Consider the following 23,205-nt stretch of genomic DNA (forward strand, 5'->3'; position numbering starts at 1 on the left):
CATACCCACCCCTGGAAGATTGCCCATTTACCCATGAGGAAAAGCAGCTCTGAGACTGAAAGAAGCTCCACATTCTTGGTTTAAACAAAGCAGAGGAACATAAAAAGGAACTGTGTTTTGTTCAAAAGTGGAAGCAAAACCTTATAATCTCTTTACAGCCACACAAGGTGGCTTAATTCACATGGCATGAAACCATGTTTTTTCTATGTCTGAACTACATCACTGTATGAGTAAGCCCTTATAAGCAAGGATTTCAGAAACTTCCTAAGAAACAGATAGTTTTATGACCCAAAGCTTAACCACAGTAACAAATTATGTTTGTTTCTCCAAGTTAAGAATGAGACTCAGGAAAGTGAGTTTTTAGGAGTTTTATTCCAATTCAGTAATATTTGCTGCTTTAATATATTATATAAACTGTATAAATAATGTTATTTCCAGAGTTCAGCTTTAGTAGTACTAAATGAATCGATCAGTATGCATCAATTCTACAATGCCAAAATTTTACAAAAATGAAGACCTCCTTAGAAAGGGTAGTGGTTTTTATTGCATTAGAAAACACTGAACTATGAAAGATATAAAATCAATTGTAATTAATGAAGAGTCGTTTTTTACAATCTTGATGCTGTTTTGTTGTTAGAACACCTAACAATTTGCCCAAAATATTTTAAACTACTTTTGACATGCCTTGATGCAAATATATTACAAGTTCAAAACTGAATGTTCTTGGCTGAAACTAAAAAAAATACACATTTTACCTGAGAGTCTTGTATATTAAAATTGCCATTGAAGTTCATTCCAATATTTGCAAGTTGATGTTTTAGCCGTTCAGTGTTTGCACACAACCTGAGGCATCACTGTACAAACTTTCCTAGAGGTAGCTGATTAGGTATTAAACCACCTCCTTTTTTCAATTAGGTATTAGAAACTGAGCATATTTAACAATTCCTATAAAAATGTGAACTGAACCTGGAGCTTCAATTCACAGACCATGAGTGGTATTCAATTAAGTTTTACTTAACACAGACCCAAAGAAATTAGCAAACATGACTATGTTAGCTCCATTAATTTCAAAAAATTGACAGAGAGTAAAACTAGTTGAATACCACTCAGTAAATTTATTAACCAACAGCAAGAATGCAGTGCAGGCTCTGATGCACTGCTTTACTGGACAATAAGCCAGTCTTCCAGACTCTTTGTTAGTTGGCTTTTGAAAGACAGAGACTTAAGCCAGACTGTCCCTGTCAACTTCAACACTAGCCAGCCCATAGAAAATCCAGTTCCCTACAGATACAATTTAGTTTACAGTATTGACACTTAGCTGTATCTCAAAAGCAATTATGTCAATATTACATCCTTTCAAAACAGAGCTACTTCTTTAAAGTATAAGTTTTACATTATAAGCCTAAACAAATTTGGCACTGCTAACTGATTTGTCAGAAAGGAACAGGGTGGATCAAGAAGGAAGTTGAAGCATATGACTCCTAGGACAGAAGTTATGTGCACTTTTCAAGAGTAAGTGCCTTATTAAATGCACACAACACCCAAAATGCTAGAATCCTTCCCTAAAATTATCACAATGGAATTGAACATACACAAAAGAAAACAAATGAACTTAGAGAGGAACTTCCACAATGAAGTCAAAAGTCTGTAAGCTGTGTAAATCATAATGCTAATTCGTGACAAGTATTTATGAATACCACTGCAGCTTTGAATGATCTTGAAATCATTCTGTGAGGTAGTGTAGTTTTTGTAATACATGCTGGTTATTAAAAGTACTGTTCAGATTATGTATTTGGCCAAATGTTCCCCATGTATGTTCGCATTATATTTTATAAAATGCAATTTTACTTTCCTAGAGGCTAAAGTCAACACTAACTTAACCAATATCTTAGAATGTTAAGAAATAGCAGGTCTACTATGCTAAAATCTTGCAAAGCAGTTATAGAAAGATGATCATATTCCAAACATAGGTATAAAAACAGATGCCTGTTTTGAGGTAGGAAATGAAGAATTCCATTGGCTTTTGCATTTGTAAACCAGCAAAAATATTTGAGGTTCTGTAGATAAAGCTTCTGTTATTAAGAGCAATTACAGATTTTATATGGATTTTCTGTAATTAATACAATGCAGAGAAGCCTACTATAAAATTCTCTATTTGCTTATTTTTAATAGTTAGAACTATTGAAGAATCGAAGTGATTCTATTTTTATAAGTGAAGAACAAGACAATGAAAACTGAATATAAATTAACTATCCATTTAAGAGAATAGTTTTTAAATACATCCGAACTGGTCCCACTATTAATAGTAAAAGCTGAAATCCTTCTAGAATACTTGATCATTTTAATTCTCCTTATAACCACTTATCAAATCTCAAGCAAGAAGCACAAATTTTATGTCAAGCAGAACCTCACGTACTGGGGGCAGTATCCAACAATGCCTAAGGACTTTTGCCCAAGGGATAGAATGGAATTTCCTCTCCTGTCCACTCCGGTCCCCCAAGCAGATTTGGTGGGTGTTTGGGGGAGGAAAGGAAACAAGAGTCCCACTATGTCAACAGAACCCCACTGTCGCAGCACTGGGTGCCACCCTTGGAGAACATGAAAGAACAACACGCCAAGAATGGGGAAAGCCTCTAATGAAATGACCCACTATTCCCAAAGATGTGTCACCAGGTGCATTTATTCATTTGAAACACATCTAGGCTGGATACTTGAGGGAATTTTTAAGAAGGCAAATTGTTCCAGCTATTTTGATTCATATGGCACTGGCAGCCTAAATTGCACAACAGCTCCTTCACATATCAGAAGAGAGAAGCCCATAATTACTTTTAGGGTTCACAGAGAATGGTGGATAGTTAAGCATAAGCAGATGCACACTATTCCTCCTAAGCAACCAATCTTTTAACCCTGTTAGTACGAGTGTGACAAAAATACGGTTTTTCTGTAGTGCATTTATCATTCATTGATGAAAACTGGCAAGACCAATACTGTTCTGCACACCTCTTTGGACACAATGTTTTCTCAGATATTATTACAGGAACTGGACAACTTTTTGTGCTTGATCATATCTGTATCACATGCTCCTTTTACATTTGGTAAGTGGAACTCTAATCATTTGTTGATGCAACAGAAAGGCCTGCAGATAATTCTACACACAATGGCGTTGCAGACATAACATCAGCTGGTGCTGGTTGTTCCTTCTCTGGGACCAAAAACGAAAGTGGACAATCAGAGGCAGAATATTTTGCAAGAATCTGTATTTGCTCATGACTCAGTGCTGCTTCCTTGCATACTTGTTGGCAAAGTCCTGTCAGATTCTGCTTTGTCTCAACCAGTGTTGACAAAATTTGATCTTTCTCCTTCAGCAAGTTCTCTTTTTCATTTTGCTACAGAAAAACAAAAGAGTTATAAGTTTGGTACTTTGCTCTGAAATGCAGTATGCTTTATTCTGAAATGCACTGTGCAGCTTTATTTTATTTTTTAAATCAAAGTTAAATTTTACTTCCAGGTGTGTGGATTAGTTTAGAAAAAAACAATAATGGATGACACTAGATGGCTTGATGTGTAGTCATTTGCAAAAATTAAAATGAAATGTAACAGAAGTTCACGAACAGTATTAAAACAATACTAATAGCTACTCCCATACATATAAGTACTGAGTTCAATGTGGTTCCAAAGGAGGTGGGAATATGATCACAGCTCAAAAGTAAAGCTAGAATGTTACTTATGTGCAGCTTTAATTCAAGTGGTCTAATTCAGCAATCTAATTGGCTATATTTGTGAAAGGGTGATACACTGAACTTTCAATCTATTTAAAGGTAGCAGTGTAGATAACTGGTATTCCTTGGACAAAATGCAGCATGCTGAAGAGTGCTGTTCTGTCTGAAGATACCCATGTCTCTTAATGTTTCCTAGACTCTTGCTCCTTCACTCATGTAAATGATGGAATTTTCTGACATGATGAGTATCAGACCAAATAATCTGTGGACCACTTCACATAAGCAACTGGAGGAAGCACACCTTCACAAACACAACTAGGTAAACTGAGCAGGGAAATCTAATTCTAGCTACTGCATTTTATTTTAAAGACTTACAATAACATAGTCTACAAGCTTACAGCCCTATGTGAATGTGTTTGTACCAGAAGGAACAAAATGTTAGGCATTTTATTAGCAGCCATGTTTATGATGCTCCAACACAGAGCTATTAGGTGGGTGGCAATAATCCAGATTTCCCATAGCAATAGGCTCTACACAGATAGCTACATATACTTAGGGCTGAAGAAGCATACACAACAAGAAGTAGGGGTAAAAAATAGTCAATCGACAGTCAAGTTTCAAAACTTGGGTACTCAATTACCTACTAATGTTTCCAGCAGCTTCTCTCTTTAATAGCATAATTGTGTTCTAACAATCAGTTAGAATCATAGAATCATAGAGTTGGAAGAGACCACAAGGGCCATCGAGTCCAACCCCCTGCCAAGCAGGAAACCCATCAGAGCACTCCTGACATATGGTTGTCAAGCCTCTGCTTGAAGACCTCCAAAGAAGGAGACTCCACCACACTCCTTGGCAGCAAATTCCACTGTCGAACAGCTCTTAATGTCAGGAAGTTCTTCCTAATGTTTAGGTGGAATCTTCTTTCTTGTAGTTTGGATCCATTGCTCCATGTCCGCTTCTCTGGAGCAGCAGAAAACAACCTTTCTCCCTCCTCTATGTGACATCCTTTTATATATTTGAACATGGCTATCATATCACCCCTTAACCTCCTCTTCTCCAGGCTAAACATGCCCAGCTTCCTTAGCCGTTGTGTGAATGATATTTATAAAGTAATAGGGTAGCATGTCGTTATGATTTTCACTTCTAAGATGTATGAATAAAAATGGGAAGAAATGCAACACTAGTTAGCCAGTGTGGATTAGAAGTGTCTTTTTGTTTCTGATAAAGTGTGTACTCTGGATGAAAGAGCCCTTGCTACAGTAAATGGCATCTTTACTACAAATGACTCGGGGACTGTTGTTTTAGGCAGAGTTACGAATCACCACTGACTTGTAAAGCTATTTGTTTTGTAGGCATGACACCACATACCAACACCAGGGTCAAATATACACCTCAGATCCAACACACATTCAGAAACAGAAAGACAGCAGCACTAAGGAGATTTTCAGGACATTTTTCAAAATTCTCTCCATCTCCATCTCCATCAAGATACTTGCCACCAGTAAGGTTATTATTATCCCCTACAATACCCTGTAGAGATACCAGAAAAAATGTAAAGTTTTTCAAGAAGTAAGAAAAGACTCATCAAATTTACTGGGGAGGCAACAGGATGGGACCTTCTAACCCTTTTAAAAGACACACTTTGACCATCACAGAATTTCCCCCATCACTGATACAGTTGCTATTGGTGAGGCAACATGACCTCAATCTCCCTAAAAGAAACACAACCTCCAGAGCAGCGGTTCTCAACCTGTAGGTCCCCAGATGTTGTTGGACTACAACTCCCATCATCCCTGAGCTCTGGCCTTGCTAGCTGGGGTGATGGGAGTTGTAGTTCAACATCTGGGGACCCACAGGTTGAGAAAGGCTGCTCCAGAGCCTATAAAGAGCGAAAACACACAATCCTCCATACACTGCTACCGTTATGTTCACCATTAAAGCAGCTCCCTGGCACTGCTTAGCAGAAAGAAGTGTAGCAATGAAAATGCAAAAACAGATGGTGAAGGTGGCTGTGGTACAGCTACTGCTCTGGCTGTAAATGAATTAGGTGGCTAGCCTGACAGAAGGGAGTCAATGCAGCAGCCTTCTTGTGCTCAGCTTCTCCTTGCAGGTTGCCAGCTCATCTCTGGAATGCATAGTTCTGCACTGCCACCTCCGTGTACACAGCTTCTCCCTCCAGCTACTTACTGCCCATCAGACACTTTGCTATAGTTGCAGTTCAGGTGAGGGTATAAAGAGAATGGGAGTCAGAAAGATCTCAGGCTGCTCAACAATACAGCTATCTCTGAAAACTTACAACCATGATGAAAGGAATCGACTGGTGTGGCAAAAATGATCCAGGATTCTTTTGAAAATGTAGGTTTAAAAATGCTTTTCACACATACCAGTTTCTCTATTTCACACTCAAGGTTCTGTATGCAGTCAAGCTTTCGCTTACGACAGCGCTGTGCGGCAATTCTATTTTTACTTCGCCTTCTAATATCATGGATACAGTCCAGCTCTTCTGGCGTCAATTTGTGCATTTTTAGAAATGACTGAAAGTCATTTCTAGAAAGAGAAATTATCTTCTGTGGATTAAATGGCAGCTTTACCTGGAAAGTAAATATAGCTTTAGAAACTTGCACACCCTACTGTGTTTCAAAATGTGGAGACCCATGTCCTAGTGCAATCATTTACGTGAATGGTTACAAGGCCCAAAAACAGCAAAAACAATCTCAATACTTGCTTTCTAATTGATTGGTACATTAATAGCTTAAAAGATAAAATATATATCTAATCACCTTAAGAGTCGCATTCAGAAAGAAACACAACCACTTTGTATGCTTATAGTGCTAATATTTAGAGCAGCACCTGGAAAGGAATGGTATTTTATCTAACTAAATCTGCAATAATGAGGAATTTCTGTATAAATGTTTGGCATTTGAAGTAGCAATCCTTAGCAAAAAGTGAGCAACATGAGCATTTAAACATGAAGTTAATTTAAACCTTTTCAGCAGGTCTGAATATTAGCCATTCTGAATACGGTATGTTAAGTATGAGAGGAACTTAAGAGCAGCAGGGTTCTTCAAAGATGAAGACCAAACACCTCGAAAATATTGATGTGGCCAAAACCTAGCTCCACTTTAGAAAGCCATACTGTGCATGATATGTAAACAATTAGAATGTATAGCCAATCTCCGGAATCAGTGGGGCAAGCTGTAGGGGTGGTTTGCTTGTCACCGTTCAGTTCACTAAACTGAATACAGGGAAATTCAATAATCAGTTAAGAGCAAGTATGTGGGAGAACCACAATGCTGTTCTAAGTAGAACCTAGGTTGTTCCAGTCTGTGGTTGGGAGGGTGATGATAAGAGATTGATCACATTATATTAAGAGCATGCCTGTGCAGAAGAGGAGCTGTGCCTAGACACTTTTAGAGAAAGTGTGCGTACACATGCAAGAGTACTGGGCAGCCCGGAAGCAAAAAAGTTCAATGGTACACATCTACCTATGTAGACAGATGTTAGTAAGGCAGCTGCCGCACAATACAAAATGACCTGTATTTATATCCAGAGTAAGTGTGGCCTGTGCATGATCCCAAATTTTGAAAGGGGAGTCTTTTGAGAGACCACCATGCAATCTGGTTGGGAACACAATCACAAATGCTATTTTGTGTGGCTTGTGGAAAGAAATTTACATTAGCTGCAATAAAATATCTAATTGTTCAACAATTATATTTCAGTGGAGGACAGAAATTATGCAAAACTGACATTTTCATACCAGAATCCAGTATCAATTGTACTGTGTTACAGTGCTTAAAGGTAAAGGGACCCCTGACCATTAGGTCCAGTCGTGGATGACTCTGGGGTTGCAGCGCTCATCTCACTTTACTGGCCGAGGGGGCCGGCGTACAGCTTCTGGACCATGTAGCCATCATGACTAAGCCGCTTCTGGTGAACCAGAGCAGCACACAGAAACGCCGTTTACCTTCCCTTACCTACTTACACTTCATGCTTTCGAACTGCTAGGTTGGCAGGAGCAGGGACCGAGCAACGGGAGCTCACCCCGTTGTGGGAATTCAAACTGCCAACCTTCTGATCGGCAAGCCCTAGGCAGTGACAATTCCATTCTGGTGATTATCTTGGAACCGGTTATGGGGAAGTACCTTTAGCTGCAGGTACGCATGGTGGAAAACTAAGTCTAAAAATACAAGTGCTTCTTCAATCCCAACAGCCAGTTCATCTTTCAAAACTTAATATACTTCTTAAGGCAGATGTTGCAAGTGCAAAATGAGCACAATTACGCAACCCATTTCAACAGAATTTACTTCCTAAACAAATTCATTTACTATTGCAAACAAAAGCTGTCATTATATAAAAGCTTTGTTCGTTTTAAAGTGAGGAGGAAACTCTTAAGCTTTCTTTTAAACTTTCCAGTAATAAAATGAAAGAGCTCTCTGAATTATAAAATGCAACTTTTAAGACAGAAAAGGGGATACTTTGTACATTCTCACCTCACATTCCTGTTCTCTGGCCGAACAGGATTCACTGTCTCCTTCTGTATCAGTTTCGGATTCTTCTTCCAGGTTTATCACACAGGTGTAAGGGCACTGATCTGATTGCTGCTCTGGAACACAGTCTCCACTATTATTATCAGTGCTGTTTTCAGTTCCAAGATTACTGATGAAGGGGCAAGTGACGGAGCTCAAAGTTGTAAAAGTTCTTTGAGGGCCATGCTCAGGACTGTCACTGATCCTAATACCTAACCATGGGCACTCAGTTTTCTTTTCAGAACAGACCTGCTCTGTAAAGTCTTTCGATGATGCAGGAGACAAGCTGACTTGACACGCTGGATCTGTGCTGTAAACATCACTCCAAAATCCTTTTGCTAGCTGTTCTGCTATCTCTCTCTCCACACTGCTGCGATTGCTAGGCGAACTGCTGTTCACATTTTCTCTGTCGCACAAATGAGATTTCAAAGATGGGCCCTCAACGTTTTCATTCACTGATTTGCAACTTCCAGCTCCGGAAACAATGCCATTTTTTTCGGCTACCTCTGTATTGCTCTGAATACCACTCAAAGTCAAATTACAACATTGATCGTATGCATTTAAGAAAGAGGCAGAATAAAGTCCATGAGTGGCAACAGAAAAACTGTGGGGGGCAAAAGCAGAATCCATCTTCTCCACAGAGCATTCAATACTTTGGAACAGAGGAGTTGTCTCTTTTATTAACTCTTCTTTCCCATCTTCTTCCATCTCTACCTGAGCATCTTCACATTTTGCGACTGGCTGCACAGCTGCACAGTCAAGAGATTTCTTTATAGCACCAGTAGTATTTGATTCAGTCTGATGAACGGATGCAATCTCTTTAATACTGGAGTTGGACTCCGAAATAGCGACTTTATCATTTCCTAAAGCTTTTTGGAACTTCCTGTATTTGGGATATAGGGACTCTAAACCAAAGACATGACCCCTTTCTGATACAGACTCACAGGTCTGACTGGCATTATCTTGCAGAGTAGACATTTCCAAATTTTGTTCATTTTTGCAGGCATTCAACTGAGGATTTTGAATGCGTTTATTTTGTAAAATGTCATCCACACCATCTATTTCTAGAGCCCCATCATCAGCATCTATTTTATGAAGCTCTTTCTGACAGCGCTGTTTACAACATTTTTGGGGGAGATATTCCCGCCGGCCGGATTTATGGTCCAGGAATTTGAATTTAAGAAACTGAAAGCAAGATTCCTCAATGTCATGAACTCCCAAAAACTCTGCACACTTGCAGACTTCAGCCACATTGTCTTTATCTAAAATAAGTTTGGAAGTGTATGCAAACTGAAGCAAAGGTTCGAATCCATTTAGTGTTACCTGTTGCAGGGAAGAGGAGCAAAAAGATGCATGTTAAATTTCTAACCTGCAAAAGACAAAAATGACACTTGTATGAAAATTAACCCTTCCTGTTTAGCAATGTGAACCATTAACAAGTTATGATTAAAACTGCTTCTAAATAACCAGACTTATTTTTGGCTTGCTTACTCTCAAACAGTCTCATTGCTAGACAAACAAATGCTGCAATGTACACTAGAAAATATAAGAAGAGAATCAATCAAAACTTTCAATAAAAGAACAAATGCATATTTGGCAGGACACTTTGACTATACAGAATTTTATTACAAATAACGCTTTGTAGAACTGCTATAAATTCTATATAGGTACATTTGTTACATGGTGGCTCAACACCTAAAGTTATTTGCGGCTACAAAGGAATAGTAATCAGATTGCATTTTATTTTTCACTTTTTACAGCTTTTTATAGAAGTATTTTCACTCTTAAAGCACCTCGGCACAATCTGTCCTGAAAATCCATTTTTATACATAGGGCATTCCAACTTATCCTATGCAATGTTATACTAAAATGCTTCTGAAAGAGCAATGCATCTTGTAACTGCAGCCAAACACATAGGCAGTATATGCATGCACGTGCAAAGGAAAAGAATAAAGCAGGTAAGAAGAGAGTGAAGAATGAAGTAATGAGGAGACGTACTAGAGATTGATGTTACCAGACTAATGAAAATAGTTGAAGGATTGGAAGCTGAAGACTAGAAGTCTAAGCATGCAAAACTGGTAACCTGGAACACACATATATTACACAGATGTTTCATTGGGTTTTGTGAAAATATCAATGCATTACGTGGAATGCAAACATGGTGGTAAAGTTGCAGTATAAAGGAAAGAAACATGCTCAAAGGGGCTGAAATAAGGAACTCATTCTACATGCAGCCATTGCTGCTCTAAGATCTGAGGGGGTAAGAATGGAGGAGGTATGTGATGGCCATGTACCACTATGTTTCAGTGCCCGTTAGGAGTAGGTATTTAGTACTCACATTCTTTGGAAACTAACTGAGCAACAAAAGTGGGACTATGGAGGGGTGTGTGTGTGTGTGTGTGTGTGTGTATTCCACTTTTGAGTCAATGCCAACACATCATATTTCCTCCATGAAAGGAAACCCTGGAATTGTTCTACCAAAATGCAAAACTGATATTAAAACATGCAAAATTTAATAATAATTGTTGAAAAGCAGATGGATAATCTATTTTTGTTTCACACATCTTTCCTGCAAAAAGGATATGGATCTTGAAGTAGATTTCACTTCAGCAATATGTACCTTTAGACCAAGCCCTAAATTAATTCAATGCATTCTGTTAAAATTTTAAAGTAAATTCATTTGGAATATAATGGATTTGTAAAAGTACAGATATTGATCCCTATGATGTTTTCTCCTGGTGCTATTACTAAGCTATCTCTGCTGTATGAAGGATGTTTTTATTACAGAAGAGCATGGACAGACAATTTCTAGGAGTTGGAGATGCCACAGCAATGATTTATAGGGTACCACAAGCATTGTGACACTGGTGGCTTGACTGAAGCACACCCACTACTTTGCCTGGATTATACTTCTTGGAGAGAATAGTGGCTAAGCTGTACAAGAACACATATAATCAAAAACTCGTACAGTGGTACCTCTGGTTACGAACTTAATTAGTTCTGAAGGCTCGTTCTTAACGTGAGATACCACTTTAGCTAATGGGGCCTCCTGTTGCTGCCGCATGATTTCTGTTCTCATCCTGGGGCAAAGTTCTTAACCCGAGGTACTACTTCCAGGTTACTGGAGTCTGTAACCCGAAGTGTTTGTAACCAGAGGTACCACTGTATTAGTTTTTAGGTTCTTAGAGTATTCCAAAAAAGAAATTAGCTGTAGAACAGGACACTACACCAGGATGCAACACACTTAAGACTGTTCAAGACACAAGCAAACGGTGGCTTACCATCTATTACATTTGTTGTAGGAATTCTATATACTTTTTTTCCCCTTTTACAGAAAGAGAAAAATTTACATTGAGGAGCTACAGAAATGGAAATTCAAGTGGAAGAAAATAGAGGAAGTGCATGTAGAAGGACTGCATAGCAAGAGAAGTTCTTTTTGTCAGTTTCAGAATTAATGTAATTGTGGTTATTCTAGAGAACTGTTTACATGGTTGTCTGGGAATCATGAAGGTTTCTGTTAAGCTCTTCCTTATAAACTCAGAACCTTTCAACATGAGTGAGCCTGTATTTGTATCTTTAGTAGGAAAAGAAACTGATACATCTGTTTTCTCACACTATTGACAAACACCCCTGAAATAAGGAGTGGCTGATGCAATGATCTGCAGATTTACACTTGATATAAACTGAAGGGGATAATCGTGAGCATGAAAATATGCGCATGAAGCTCTTTGAGTCCTCCAAACTTCTCTGCATGTGGAGGAAGAAATTAGTGAGGGAAAGATGTGGCAGGAGATTGGATCATCCTCTATTTTATCTCATACAGGGAACAAAGTATTCATAGACTTTATAATCTTGGAATAATAAACAAGCACCAGATTAAAACATATCTGTTCTCCCAGGCATTTGACAGAATGTGACATGTTGGTTAGTAGTCTGTCTGCTTGCAAGTTAGTGTACTGTTTTACTGAAATGTACCTTATAGTGTATCTTGTGTTTTTACCTTGTATTTTTACAATATGAACCTCCCTGAGATGTACAGATGGAGGCCAGTATACAAAATTAATTAATTAACTGCAATAATAATGATGTTCTTCATGTCATTGCTTTTTGGCGTTTAACCTTATTGTAAGTTGCTTAAGAGACTTTCTGTAATAGGCAGCTACTAAGTCAAATCATTAATACTAATACAGAAGGTTTTCTGCCCTCCCAGAAAATCATTCTATGGCTGCTTGACATAGTAATTCTAAACATCACTTGTATGCTTTCACTAATTGTAATATCTACACCACCTTGAGCAGGAACAACATTTTTAACATGTGAGTAGGTAGAATAGCATACATAGGAAGTGAGTTAGCTAGCAGCAGCAGCAGCACTTACCTCTTCAGGTAAAATAATAAGATCAGGTTCCAGCTGACCCGCAATTCTTGAACGGAAGTAATTGCTGCAGGCTGCAAGCACAGAGCGATGGGCCCGAAATCGCTGATCTTCCACTAAGATGGTAACATCACAAAAAAGGTCTTGCTTTCTCTGTTCGTCAAGACTAAGCAGAACATTGGCACTGTGTACTGAAGATTCATATGCAAAAACCACACTGTTCCTTTCACTTAAAGACATTCTGTATCACGTCTGTGGATGAAGATCTCAGAGGGAACATGCTTCTATTCTTCACACCTGAGATAAAGGAAAAGTTTTTTTACAGAATGCTCAATAATACAAAACACCATAAAGTTAAAGGAATCTAAACCAAGAAAAAACATTGCAGAAGATATGTCACCACTAAACAAAACTGTCAATTCTTAATAGATACATTTTATAACCTGTATATGTGATCTAATCAGGTGAACAACATAAAATTTGTTGTCGTTTAGTCGTGTCCGACTCTTCGTGACCCCATGAACCAGAGCACGCCAGGCACTCCTGTCTTCCACTGCCTCCCACAAGCATAAATTTAGTTTGTTTTGAATTTATATTCACTTTTCACGATTTTATTGTTTGGTTTTATATTTTCATTTTGTTGTAAACGAGTGTGATATATGATAAAACAGTAAATAAATATTGTTACGATTTTTAAAATCCAACTGAAAGGTCTTTGCCAGGAGGCCTGCCTGGCTCCCTGCTTACAATCATTTTCATCCTCTAAAAAGTTAGGATAGTTTAGATTACCCAGTGTGTTGATTTGTGGTCTGAGGCAAAGATGTATCACTATTCAAGTACATGTATGCTGTATATCTGTTCTATTCTGTTGTTTCAGTGCTTTTATTTATTTTTGTTGTGACCAATAGTTGACACATATATGGTAGTAGTAGTAGTAGTAGTAGTTTTATTTTAAATGTTAAGATCAAGTTGAGTGTTGTTGGGTTTTTTAAATCACCACACACATAAAAGCCAAACACAAAACCACAGCAATCTAAGGTAGTTGTAACTGTGTACAAAGCTAACAATGTACATAGGAAATTTGCTACGTAGACTGAAAAAAGGAAGTTTCAAACCACTGAAGATGTAGATCAAAGTTCATCTACCCACACCCTAAGCAGAACTTTCATTTGGTATATAACAGAAGCTGCATAAATTTAATGCAAAAATGCTTCTAATTACTAGCTCCCTTCAATTTTCTGTTTAATGAAAATGTTAATTTAAAAAGTATCACAACATAACACTTTTCAGCCCATGTTTTTTTTGACAGAAGATTCTTTCACCAACTCTGCCTGATAACTGGAGACAGATGGCTGAAACTCACTCAAAACCTGGTAAACTAGCTGCATATCTTTCTAACTGCAGGACTATGTTACTGTAAAATGTTCTACATAGGATTCATAAACTTCATCTGGTGCAAAATATAGCAGCTAATCTCTTGACAGACTTGGGTTTTCAACGGCATAGTACACCAGTGCCTTAGCATCTGTGATGGCTTACCGTTTATGGACACTGGATAAAGTTTGTAAAATCCAAGCTGTTTACCAACTACCTAATAAATGGATTGACCAACCGTAGCTCTTGAATCACTGTAAGGCCAAGCCATTCCCTCCGCTGCCCTCCATTGGATGGCAATATTAATATCAGCTCTTTTAAGCCTAATTATGAAAAACAGCAAGCTATTTCTTATCACCTGTCTCCATCAAAATGTGCTCAGTTTACAAGACTGCATAAGGGGTGGGGGCAGAACTTCACATTGAAGGAGTCATACCTGAATTTTTTGTCAAGCTGAGTCATTTCTTCCTTGTGTATCTCTCTAGCTAAATACATTCTGCTTAAGCAGGGTAAATTGTGCAACCGCATTGCCTGAGCGAGTCTGTACAAATGTAACTTGAACTTTAACAAACAGGTCTGTTGAGGAAGCAAACAGAATGAATGCTCTTTTAAATTTATGGGCTCCAATATTAGAAATGGTGTAGGATACAGAATGTGGCTGGAGGGATCATTGCAGACTTAGAAGAACAGTCAGTGTCAGCTTTGGGAACACTTCCGCCTTCATATCCTAATGAAATTCCACATGTCAAATTAAAAAAACTAACACCACATCTTTAGTAGTCACACATGCACCAAACTTCAAGGAAAAGGGTACATTAAAAGGTACAGTGGTACCTTGGGTTAAGTACTTAATTCATTCTGGAGGTCCGTTCTTAACCTGAAACTGTTCTTAACCTGAAGCACCACTTTAGCTAATGGGGCCTCCTGCTGCCGCCGCGCCGCCGGAGCATGATTTCTGTTCTCATCCTGAAGCAAAGTTCTTAACCTGAAGCACTATTTCTGGGTTAGCAGAGTCTGTAACCTGAAGTGTATGTAACCTCAAGCGTATGTAACCTGAAGCGTATGTAACCTGAAGCGTATGTAACCCGAGGTACCACTGTGTCACACATCTTAGGAGCCACAAGGAGACACTGAATCGGCAATAAAAGTTAAGTGGGTACACAAATTCAGAAAGTGGGAGCAGATCATTACAGCTTCTAGTTTTCCACCCAGCACAAGTGAGTGCTTTCAATGAATATGGCCCCTGGGCATGCTGTTCCAGAACAGAAGCGTTGCTGTTCTTTCACATATACTACACACATACAAATCTAGTCCTCCATGCAGGACATGGGGAATAGTGTTTACCCTTAAGAAAGGCATATTCTGGTTGCCAGGATATCCCACAATTGCCCACATTCATGTTCGGAAAACATCTCATGACTGCCTTTGCTAAAAACCCAAATTATAAGGTGTGCTACATTGTATCTGTGTTTTGAGCCTGCTCTATTCTAAGTCACAGGAGATTGTAAACATACGTAAAACAAACCAGAAGACTATGAAAAGTTCCTTAGTAAGACATCCCCAAGGTAGTGCTTAGGACTGAATTAGGATCGAAAGGTAGTATAAATGTGAAAAAAATGGACATGTTACTTTGTAAAATTAAACCTTTATAAATATGCTGTTGCTTCCCTGTACCTTTGGGGAAAGTTTTTTAAAACTAAAATAAAATTAGTAAAAGTCTTCCTAATTTTTTGGAAAGTATCTTGGACTGCAATATCATGCATTCAACCATGATGTATGGAAAATATTTACATTTCAGAAGAAGGAAAGAATTAGTTTATAATGTTGTAACTTTGAGAATCAAGCTACCACTAAACCACAGGTCTATACTGAGCCCAAGCCTTGAACAGAAAATCTGCATTGACTCAAGCAAAGACTTCCATTTCAGAACTGGGTAAGATCTAATTTAACTATACATTGGTGTTTTCCCCCACAAAGACACTGCACAACTTTCATTAATTAGTGTCTAGGGAGAAGAATAGTGCCTTAAGTTGTAACACAAAGGTTTCCACCATGCAATATTGCTGTCCAATATAAAACAAGATTATTGCAATGTTAACTAACAGAATAAAGGCAACAGGATAATACTGTATTCAAAGAAGAAAAGTGTACAGATTTAATATAGATGCATCTGACAATCCAACCTAAAAATATTTTCTTTTGTTGACAACGCATTTCCAAACTGGTGTAAAATATGGGGGGATAAAAGCTGTCCATTTAGGACATTTACATAGACAAGTAGCAGTAGCTATTAAATGACAGTTGGCTATCTAACCCCACCCCAACCACCTCCCCGTTTATGGAGGAAGAGATACGCTTTGAATGAGTGCCTGCAATAGTTAAGAGCTGCTGATTCATTATGTTATGCTGACATGGCATGAAACAGCATTTTACTGAAAAAGTTACTGCCTCACTTGAGCAACCTTACTTTAAAGTGACCAGAATTTCCCCCCCTATTACTCAATTTATAAGCATTTGGTTATTATGGCAATCCATTGCAAGCATTTTAACGACTGTTATGGGGTGGGGAGAACTACTATATGATTAAAAACATATTCTAGATTTTGGGATGTTGAAATGATTAATGCATATAAACTGGGGGAAATGGTTGGACTAGGTCCGGGAAGAACATCATAGCTTTTCAATGTCTGTTTCAATAATAGGTGTAGAAATCATGCTCTGTGTTACAATTTTTTAAAGTCAAAGCTTCATACAATATGAGGGAGTGCACATATAAACTGATTTTAGAGAGTTCAACTTATATTTAGTTGAAGCCTTACTATATAACCTCATTCAGGATGTAAAAAATGAAAAGGTATTTTTACGCAAAGCAGCTCTAATAGTAATTAGTGAAAATGTGACCGTTCTTACAAATCTTAACTGCAACAAATGACTCCAGGGCTTTTCAAATTAGCATGCAAATTAGTATTATCCGAAAACCTCTTAATTTGAAGTGTTTGAAACCTTATCCTAACCCCTCTTAATTCAAGGTGCTTGAAACTGCTTAGCTTGCAGCTGCAATCCTATAAATTTGTGTCCACTGGGCAGAGCAATCAAAACCCCTGATGCACCATGATGGAGGATCTAGATGAGGCACAGGTGCCCCTCTGCCCAGGAGGGCTCCACTGGTGAGGAGACGCCACAGCTGTGGAGGTCCATGACGTGAAAGGGGGGGCTGCAGATGTAACAATAGTCTATTATTCCGTTAAGCCCCACTGCTGCCTGGCCAATATTAGGATCATCCCCTGAATACAGGGTTGTAACTTGGTATCCCAGTCCCAAACAAATTACTTGACAGTTTTAGGAATTTATTTCCAATAAGTTTAAGAAGAAGCTAATTAGTATTGCCACACTAAAATGAACAACAGAAATCTGCCATTCATTAAAACTGAAATCCAATGCATACAGTGGAACCTCGGGTTGCGAATGTGATCCGTGCGGGAGGCACGTTCGCAACCCGCAGTGCCGCGTCTGCGCACGCACAGGTCACGCTTCGGCACATGCGCAAAGCGTGATTTAGCACTTTGCACGCGTGAGCGCCGTAACCCATTCCGGTACTTCCGGGTTCGGCACGGTGCGTAACTCAAAATCGCATAACCTGAAGCATCTGTAACCCGAGGTACCATTGTACTTACTTGTGATTAGGGACTATTGAACTCAATGTGGATTATTTCCAAGAAAATATGTGTAAGATTCCAGGACTGGGTATCCAAATATTAGTTTTGAAGGTGTTAGGCTTCATTTACAAATGTGCTTCCTTTCGACTGAAACATTATACTCTTATACTGTAAACATTATACTCTTATACTGTAAACATTATACTCTTATACTGTACAGAGTTAAAGTCAACTTTAAAAACAATCAGTATGCCATTGACACGTAGTCTACAGATAATTCTGTGTCACCACAAATTGTATCATCCCTAAACCTCATCACACTTTTGAGTTATCAGTCAATAGACTACTGTAAAATAGTAGGAAGCAACTCAGTTTGCTTTTGAGTAAGCATGAACAACTTAGAGCTGCAAGGTCTTTCTAGACTTTCTGAACTTCCCATGTGCTCACCACACTGCAATCTGATTGAATGCGTGAAGATTACTGTGCAGAGTTGCTTATACTGGTCCAACACCAACACTGTAATTGGGGGGGGGGGAATAGTATAGACCATCTGGCTTAATCCAAAGACCAGCTCTTCCTTCCCAAATCAAATTGGAATCATGGAGTAGGAAGTGCATTCCTTGTACAAATCTAATGCTGATTGGTGGAAGTCCTTTACTGAGTGCATAGAACCCAACCAGATATTGGCTGGTGAGGAAGAAAGCTCCAAGTACTTCAGAATCCAATCCATACCTGGAACTTTGAACTCTCCACTTTCAGGTGCTCCACGCTCTCAAGTACAACCCAACTCATCCTTTGAGAACTGCTCTCCTAATAGCCCAATCCTGAGTATATTTTAAACAAAAAGTAAGCTCCATAATGTTCAGTGGTGCTTATTCACATGTCAACCTATTCCAACAATGTACACTATTGCAGACTAAGCACACACATATTCAAGGATACACAAATTTATATCCACCTCCAACTCTGTCCTTCATCCAAATGGAAAGCATGGGATTTTATATATTTCCTACTAAGCTTGAAAGGTACTCCAGTCACCTCCCGATTGAAGTGTGACTGTGGGAGTTATGTCCCCAAGCTCTTTCTAGCTCCAAGATAGAAGGAGTAGGTTTGTCCCTGTTTGGATAAGCCTCAGAGATGCTCCAACATCTCAGCAACATCTCAGTGATTTCAGAGTCCTTCCAAAACATAGGGTAACATCAGGGAGAACCTCTGTCCTTATTGAGTTTTCAGAAGGGCAGGAACCCTTGTCAGAATGAAAAAGGTCTCATTGGTGGCAAGATGCTTATGGTCAAATGAAATCAATGGACTTACAATGCAGGTGTTTATGATTAAGCATTATTATTTATTGGAAGAAAATACCTTATATGGGCCAAGTTGGGAGATCTAGGCTTTAAACTACTTGGTTCATTTACTATATTATTGGACAATTTTCCATGAAGTTCAAAGTGATAGATGATAATAATGAAATCACAAATACATTTTAGAAAATTGAAATAAAACAATCTGTCCATGATAAAACAGTAGCCAAGACCACTCTGTGCAGAATTTGGAGCTGAAGGTGATAAACAAAAACAAGTTAATTTTTGCCTTCAAAAGTTTACTAAATACAGGTTTAGGCAGGCCTCAAAGAGATTTCCTTATCTGTTATATTTTCTGTTGTTTTATGGGATTTAAAATGAACACTTTATATTTGTTTCTAAATCTTGTAACAGAACAAGCGTAGCCAACATGCATTCAGAGGCACAAATTCAAACGGGGGAGGGGAGGGAGGAATGATATGAAATGTAGTTGGGCTTGTTTATCTATTGTGGTACAGCAGACACTTATGCCATGCTGCCAAGAAAAATAAAGACAACAGGAGGAGGAAAGAAGGCACAGCTTATTGTTTACCTTACCTTGGCAGTTTTTCATGAGCCTAGAGATCTTTTGGAAAACACAATTAAGCTTTTTGTTTAATTCAGGTGTAATATATCTGTAACAGACCTCGCCGAAGTGCAACCAAGGGGACATATTAAGATCTCATTCAAGTACTGTACTGGCCTTTTAATCTACTATATTCACCTGTCAGATGCAGCTGCTAAATCCAATGGGTTTCTCCCCCATTACAAGTAGACATGCCTGGCTACTTTCTTTATAATTTGAAGCATTCCACTTCACAATACAGTGGTACCTCAGGTTACATACGCTTCAGGTTACAGACTCCGCTAACCCAGAAATAGTGCTTCAGGTTAAGAACTTTGCTTCAGGATAAGAACAGAAATCGGGCTCCGGCAGCGTGGCAGCAGGAGGCCCCATTAGCTAAAGTGGTGCTTCAGATTAAGAACAGTTTCAGGTTAAGAACGGACCTCCGGAACGAATTAAGTACATAACCGGTTATGTACCACTGTACTAACTCAACTTCTTGACATCACATTTTATCAACGTCTCTAAGAGGAACACTCAATGTTTCAAACTAACCTCATGATCCTGTCCACAGAAGATATGGGATCAGCTGATCCTGTACATGTTTACTTGGACACAGTTTCTACAATGATTTATCATTAAGGGTATGTTCACATTAGCAGCTTAAACACAGTGAAATAATTTCTCCCTGCTGTGTTTCTAGCCACATGTGCTCACACCACAGAAAGGGGGTAAGGATGTCTTCACATGGCATGCATGACCTTTTTGGCTTCCATGCCCTTGCAACCCACCCCCCAAAAAACATGTGCACTCTTCATGCATGTGTGATTGTTGTCTTAAATGTTCGTATTACCACTTATTCCTTCCAACTCTCCAATTCTTTGATTCTATTATTCTATTCCAACCCAGTTGGATTTTAGCTGGTTTGAAGAAAAACTCATCAGTGTTTTTCACCAGGAAAACAGCAGTGTTTCTCAAGAAAATAATGGATCAATGTAGATACTGCTTCCAAAATTGGCAGTGGGAGAACACTGCACACTGGATTCAGAGCAAGCGATAAAGTGAACATACCTTAAGTGTGTTAAGGGTTGCATCTTTCAAGCTGCATTTTAAGCACATTCACTCAATGCTGCCAGTGGTTTGGGTTGCTTTTATTTTCTATTTGTAATTATTTGTTTGCTGCTTGCACTTTTTAAAAGTTGTGGCTTTTAAAACTACTGTTCACCACCCACAGAATTCTAAAATCGCTATTAGGCCAATCACAATGCCACAAAACACAGACAAAGCATTTCAGGTCTGATAGTAAACCAAGCGTGGCTGGCAGGAAAGCCATGCGAGTGCATCGGGCACAAAGTCTTGAGATGGAATGTAGCAGGAGAAAGCAGGCGTTCAAACGAAGCTGTCAGGTAGGCTTAAAAGGTTGCGTTCCGTAGGCCCAGGCAATGCGAGTTATTCTGACGTTATTCAAACGGAAGACATAAAACCAAGTCCAACTATGCCCAGACGAACCTTATTCTTAGTCAGAGTGTTTAGTTTTAGACTGCAGTAGCCTGCGATGGTTCGTCCACAGCAAACCAACCCAGCTCCTTGTGACTCTCTCTGTGGCCAGCGGGTATTATTGTCAGTCCGGCTCACAGGAGAAAAGGCACACGGACTGCCCCCCTCCTCCCAGGTCCGGCAACCGGACTCTATAATCACAAGGTCGAAGGAGCAGGAGGGATGGGTCTCTGCCCCGAAGAGATTACACGGAGTACGGGGGGGGGCGGACACTGGCGGAGCCACCGCGAGGCACCCAGAGCCCGGCGAAGGCGCGTCTATGCCTGTGGCCCGGACACCGCCGCCTCCACGACTCCGCCACCCGCCCCTCGAGTCACTTCTCAGCCTGGGCTCGAAAGGGCAGCCGAGCCTCGTCCTCGCCCTGCTCCCCCCCCCCCCGCACCCGGACGCGGAGGAAAACATGCAGACTCTGGGGAGCCTCTCGCGAGTTGTGCGCCTGCGCTCTCGCCCTCCCTGCCGCGCTGTCCCCGCAACCCGCCGCGCCGCCCACGAGCCCCGCTCCGCCCGCGCGAGGGTTTCTCCCTCCACCTCCGCCCCAGCGCCGCCGGCCATCTTACTCACCCGCAGCTCTCTCAAGCAAGCCTGAGCCACTTCGACCCCCTGCCTCGGGGCCAGCTCCGCCGCGGCTTCTCCAGGCGCTGTGCTGCCCGACCACAGTCAGGTGACAACATCACAGCCGCCTCCACGAGCTCTTCGCCGATTGGGCGCTGGCGCCAGCTGACGCTCGCCCTCCTCCCTCGGCTCCCTCCTCCCAGCCCCGCCTCGGTGTCCCCGCCTACTCCCTCAGCTGCGCATGCGCTCCCTCCCGTGAATGCGTCCGTTGACGTTCCGAGCGAGGCCCCCTCAGCGCCGCCGAATGCGAGGGAGCGGAAGTCGGTCCCTCTCTGCTGCGCTCGTGTGGGGAGAAGGGTCGCCTCGAGGCGTTTCGCCGCCTGAGGCGGAGCGGCAAATGTTGCCTTCCATAGTAGTACCCAAGGCTGGTCGAGTTAGTTCGGCACACGAGGCGGAAAAATGCCGCGAATGATTCTTCCCCCGTCCCTGGAACCTAATAAATACAGTATTAAAGTAAACGGATAACAATTTGCTGCCCTACAGTTCCCAGCACCCTTAAACTATGTTTCCCATAATTCTTTGGGGAAAGCTATTATTGTTAAGGTGACAAGAGTACTTTGAATTACTCAGTAGATGGGTAGCTGCAGCAGCTCAGTCTTTGTGCGTGCAAGAGTACTATGCAATATGCAATAAAATAATAAGTATAAGTAATGGGTCAGTGATGCATATTTTGCTTCAAGTTCAGGTCCGAATGATTGAAGGCTACTGATTTACCCAGATTTTTCTATTCTGCCTTTGGTCTTCAAATGTAAGACGTTATAATGATAAAAAGAAGAGGAAAACACTTTAATTATACTGCTATTTGCTCTCCCACAGAGCAACAGAACAATGCCATCCAGTCATTTCATTAGTGAAATGTGTGACAAATTATGCAAATCTTGCATATTCTCCTTAATAGTTTTGAAGTGGATTGATTGATGGACCTCTTCTGGCAGCTTCCTTCAAAGCCTTTGAGAAGGAAGGAGCTGTGCAACAGCTACTTTTTCTGTGGCAATTTATAGCTATTTATATGAACATATATCAGTATGTACTCTACAAATAATCTAATTCATTAGGAGCCTAACATTTGCTAGATGGCAGTTACTATGATCAACTGAAGTAAAGGCCAAAGGATAAAGAATATAAAATACATGTTTAGATTGGCCCACACCAACAGAAATAACCTTTATCTGTACCTAATAAAAATAGCTACTGTACAGGTCACATATCGTTCATTGCCTATAACGTAGTTCACAGGGAATTATTTTATTTCACTTTTTTGCGTATGTTGCAGTGTTCCAATTAGAAACTTATGTCATAGCAAAGAAGTGCTGTGTTACTTGTTCCAAAATAGTGGTGCCAGATGCAAAGGTATTTTTTTTCAATGTTGCTTATTACCGGTATGTCAAAGTGTTGGAGACATAATAAAAGCTGAACCTACTGACATTCTCTCTCTTCTACACCATTTTTACAGGCATAACATCCCGCCCTTGCTTGCATCTG

General features: G+C 39.9%; 1 protein-coding gene across 1 annotated transcript; it reads right to left on the reverse strand.

Annotated features, from left to right (window-relative positions):
- Positions 1-353: 353 nt before the first annotated feature.
- On the reverse strand, positions 354-21,894 carry BACH1 (BTB domain and CNC homolog 1). The gene is given in 8 exon segments (XM_083500350.1): positions 354-3,049; positions 3,052-3,069; positions 3,072-3,110; positions 3,113-3,386; positions 6,104-6,310; positions 8,210-9,568; positions 12,623-12,916; positions 21,673-21,894. Coding segments are annotated over 7 exon segments (2,298 nt in total). The 5' UTR covers positions 12,860-12,916; positions 21,673-21,894; the 3' UTR covers positions 354-2,885.
- Between the last annotated feature and the right edge of the window lie 1,311 nt (positions 21,895-23,205).

Source organism: Podarcis liolepis (genome assembly GCF_965112155.1).
Source record: "Podarcis liolepis genome assembly, chromosome: 4".
Taxonomy (NCBI): Eukaryota; Metazoa; Chordata; class Lepidosauria; order Squamata; family Lacertidae; genus Podarcis; species Podarcis liolepis.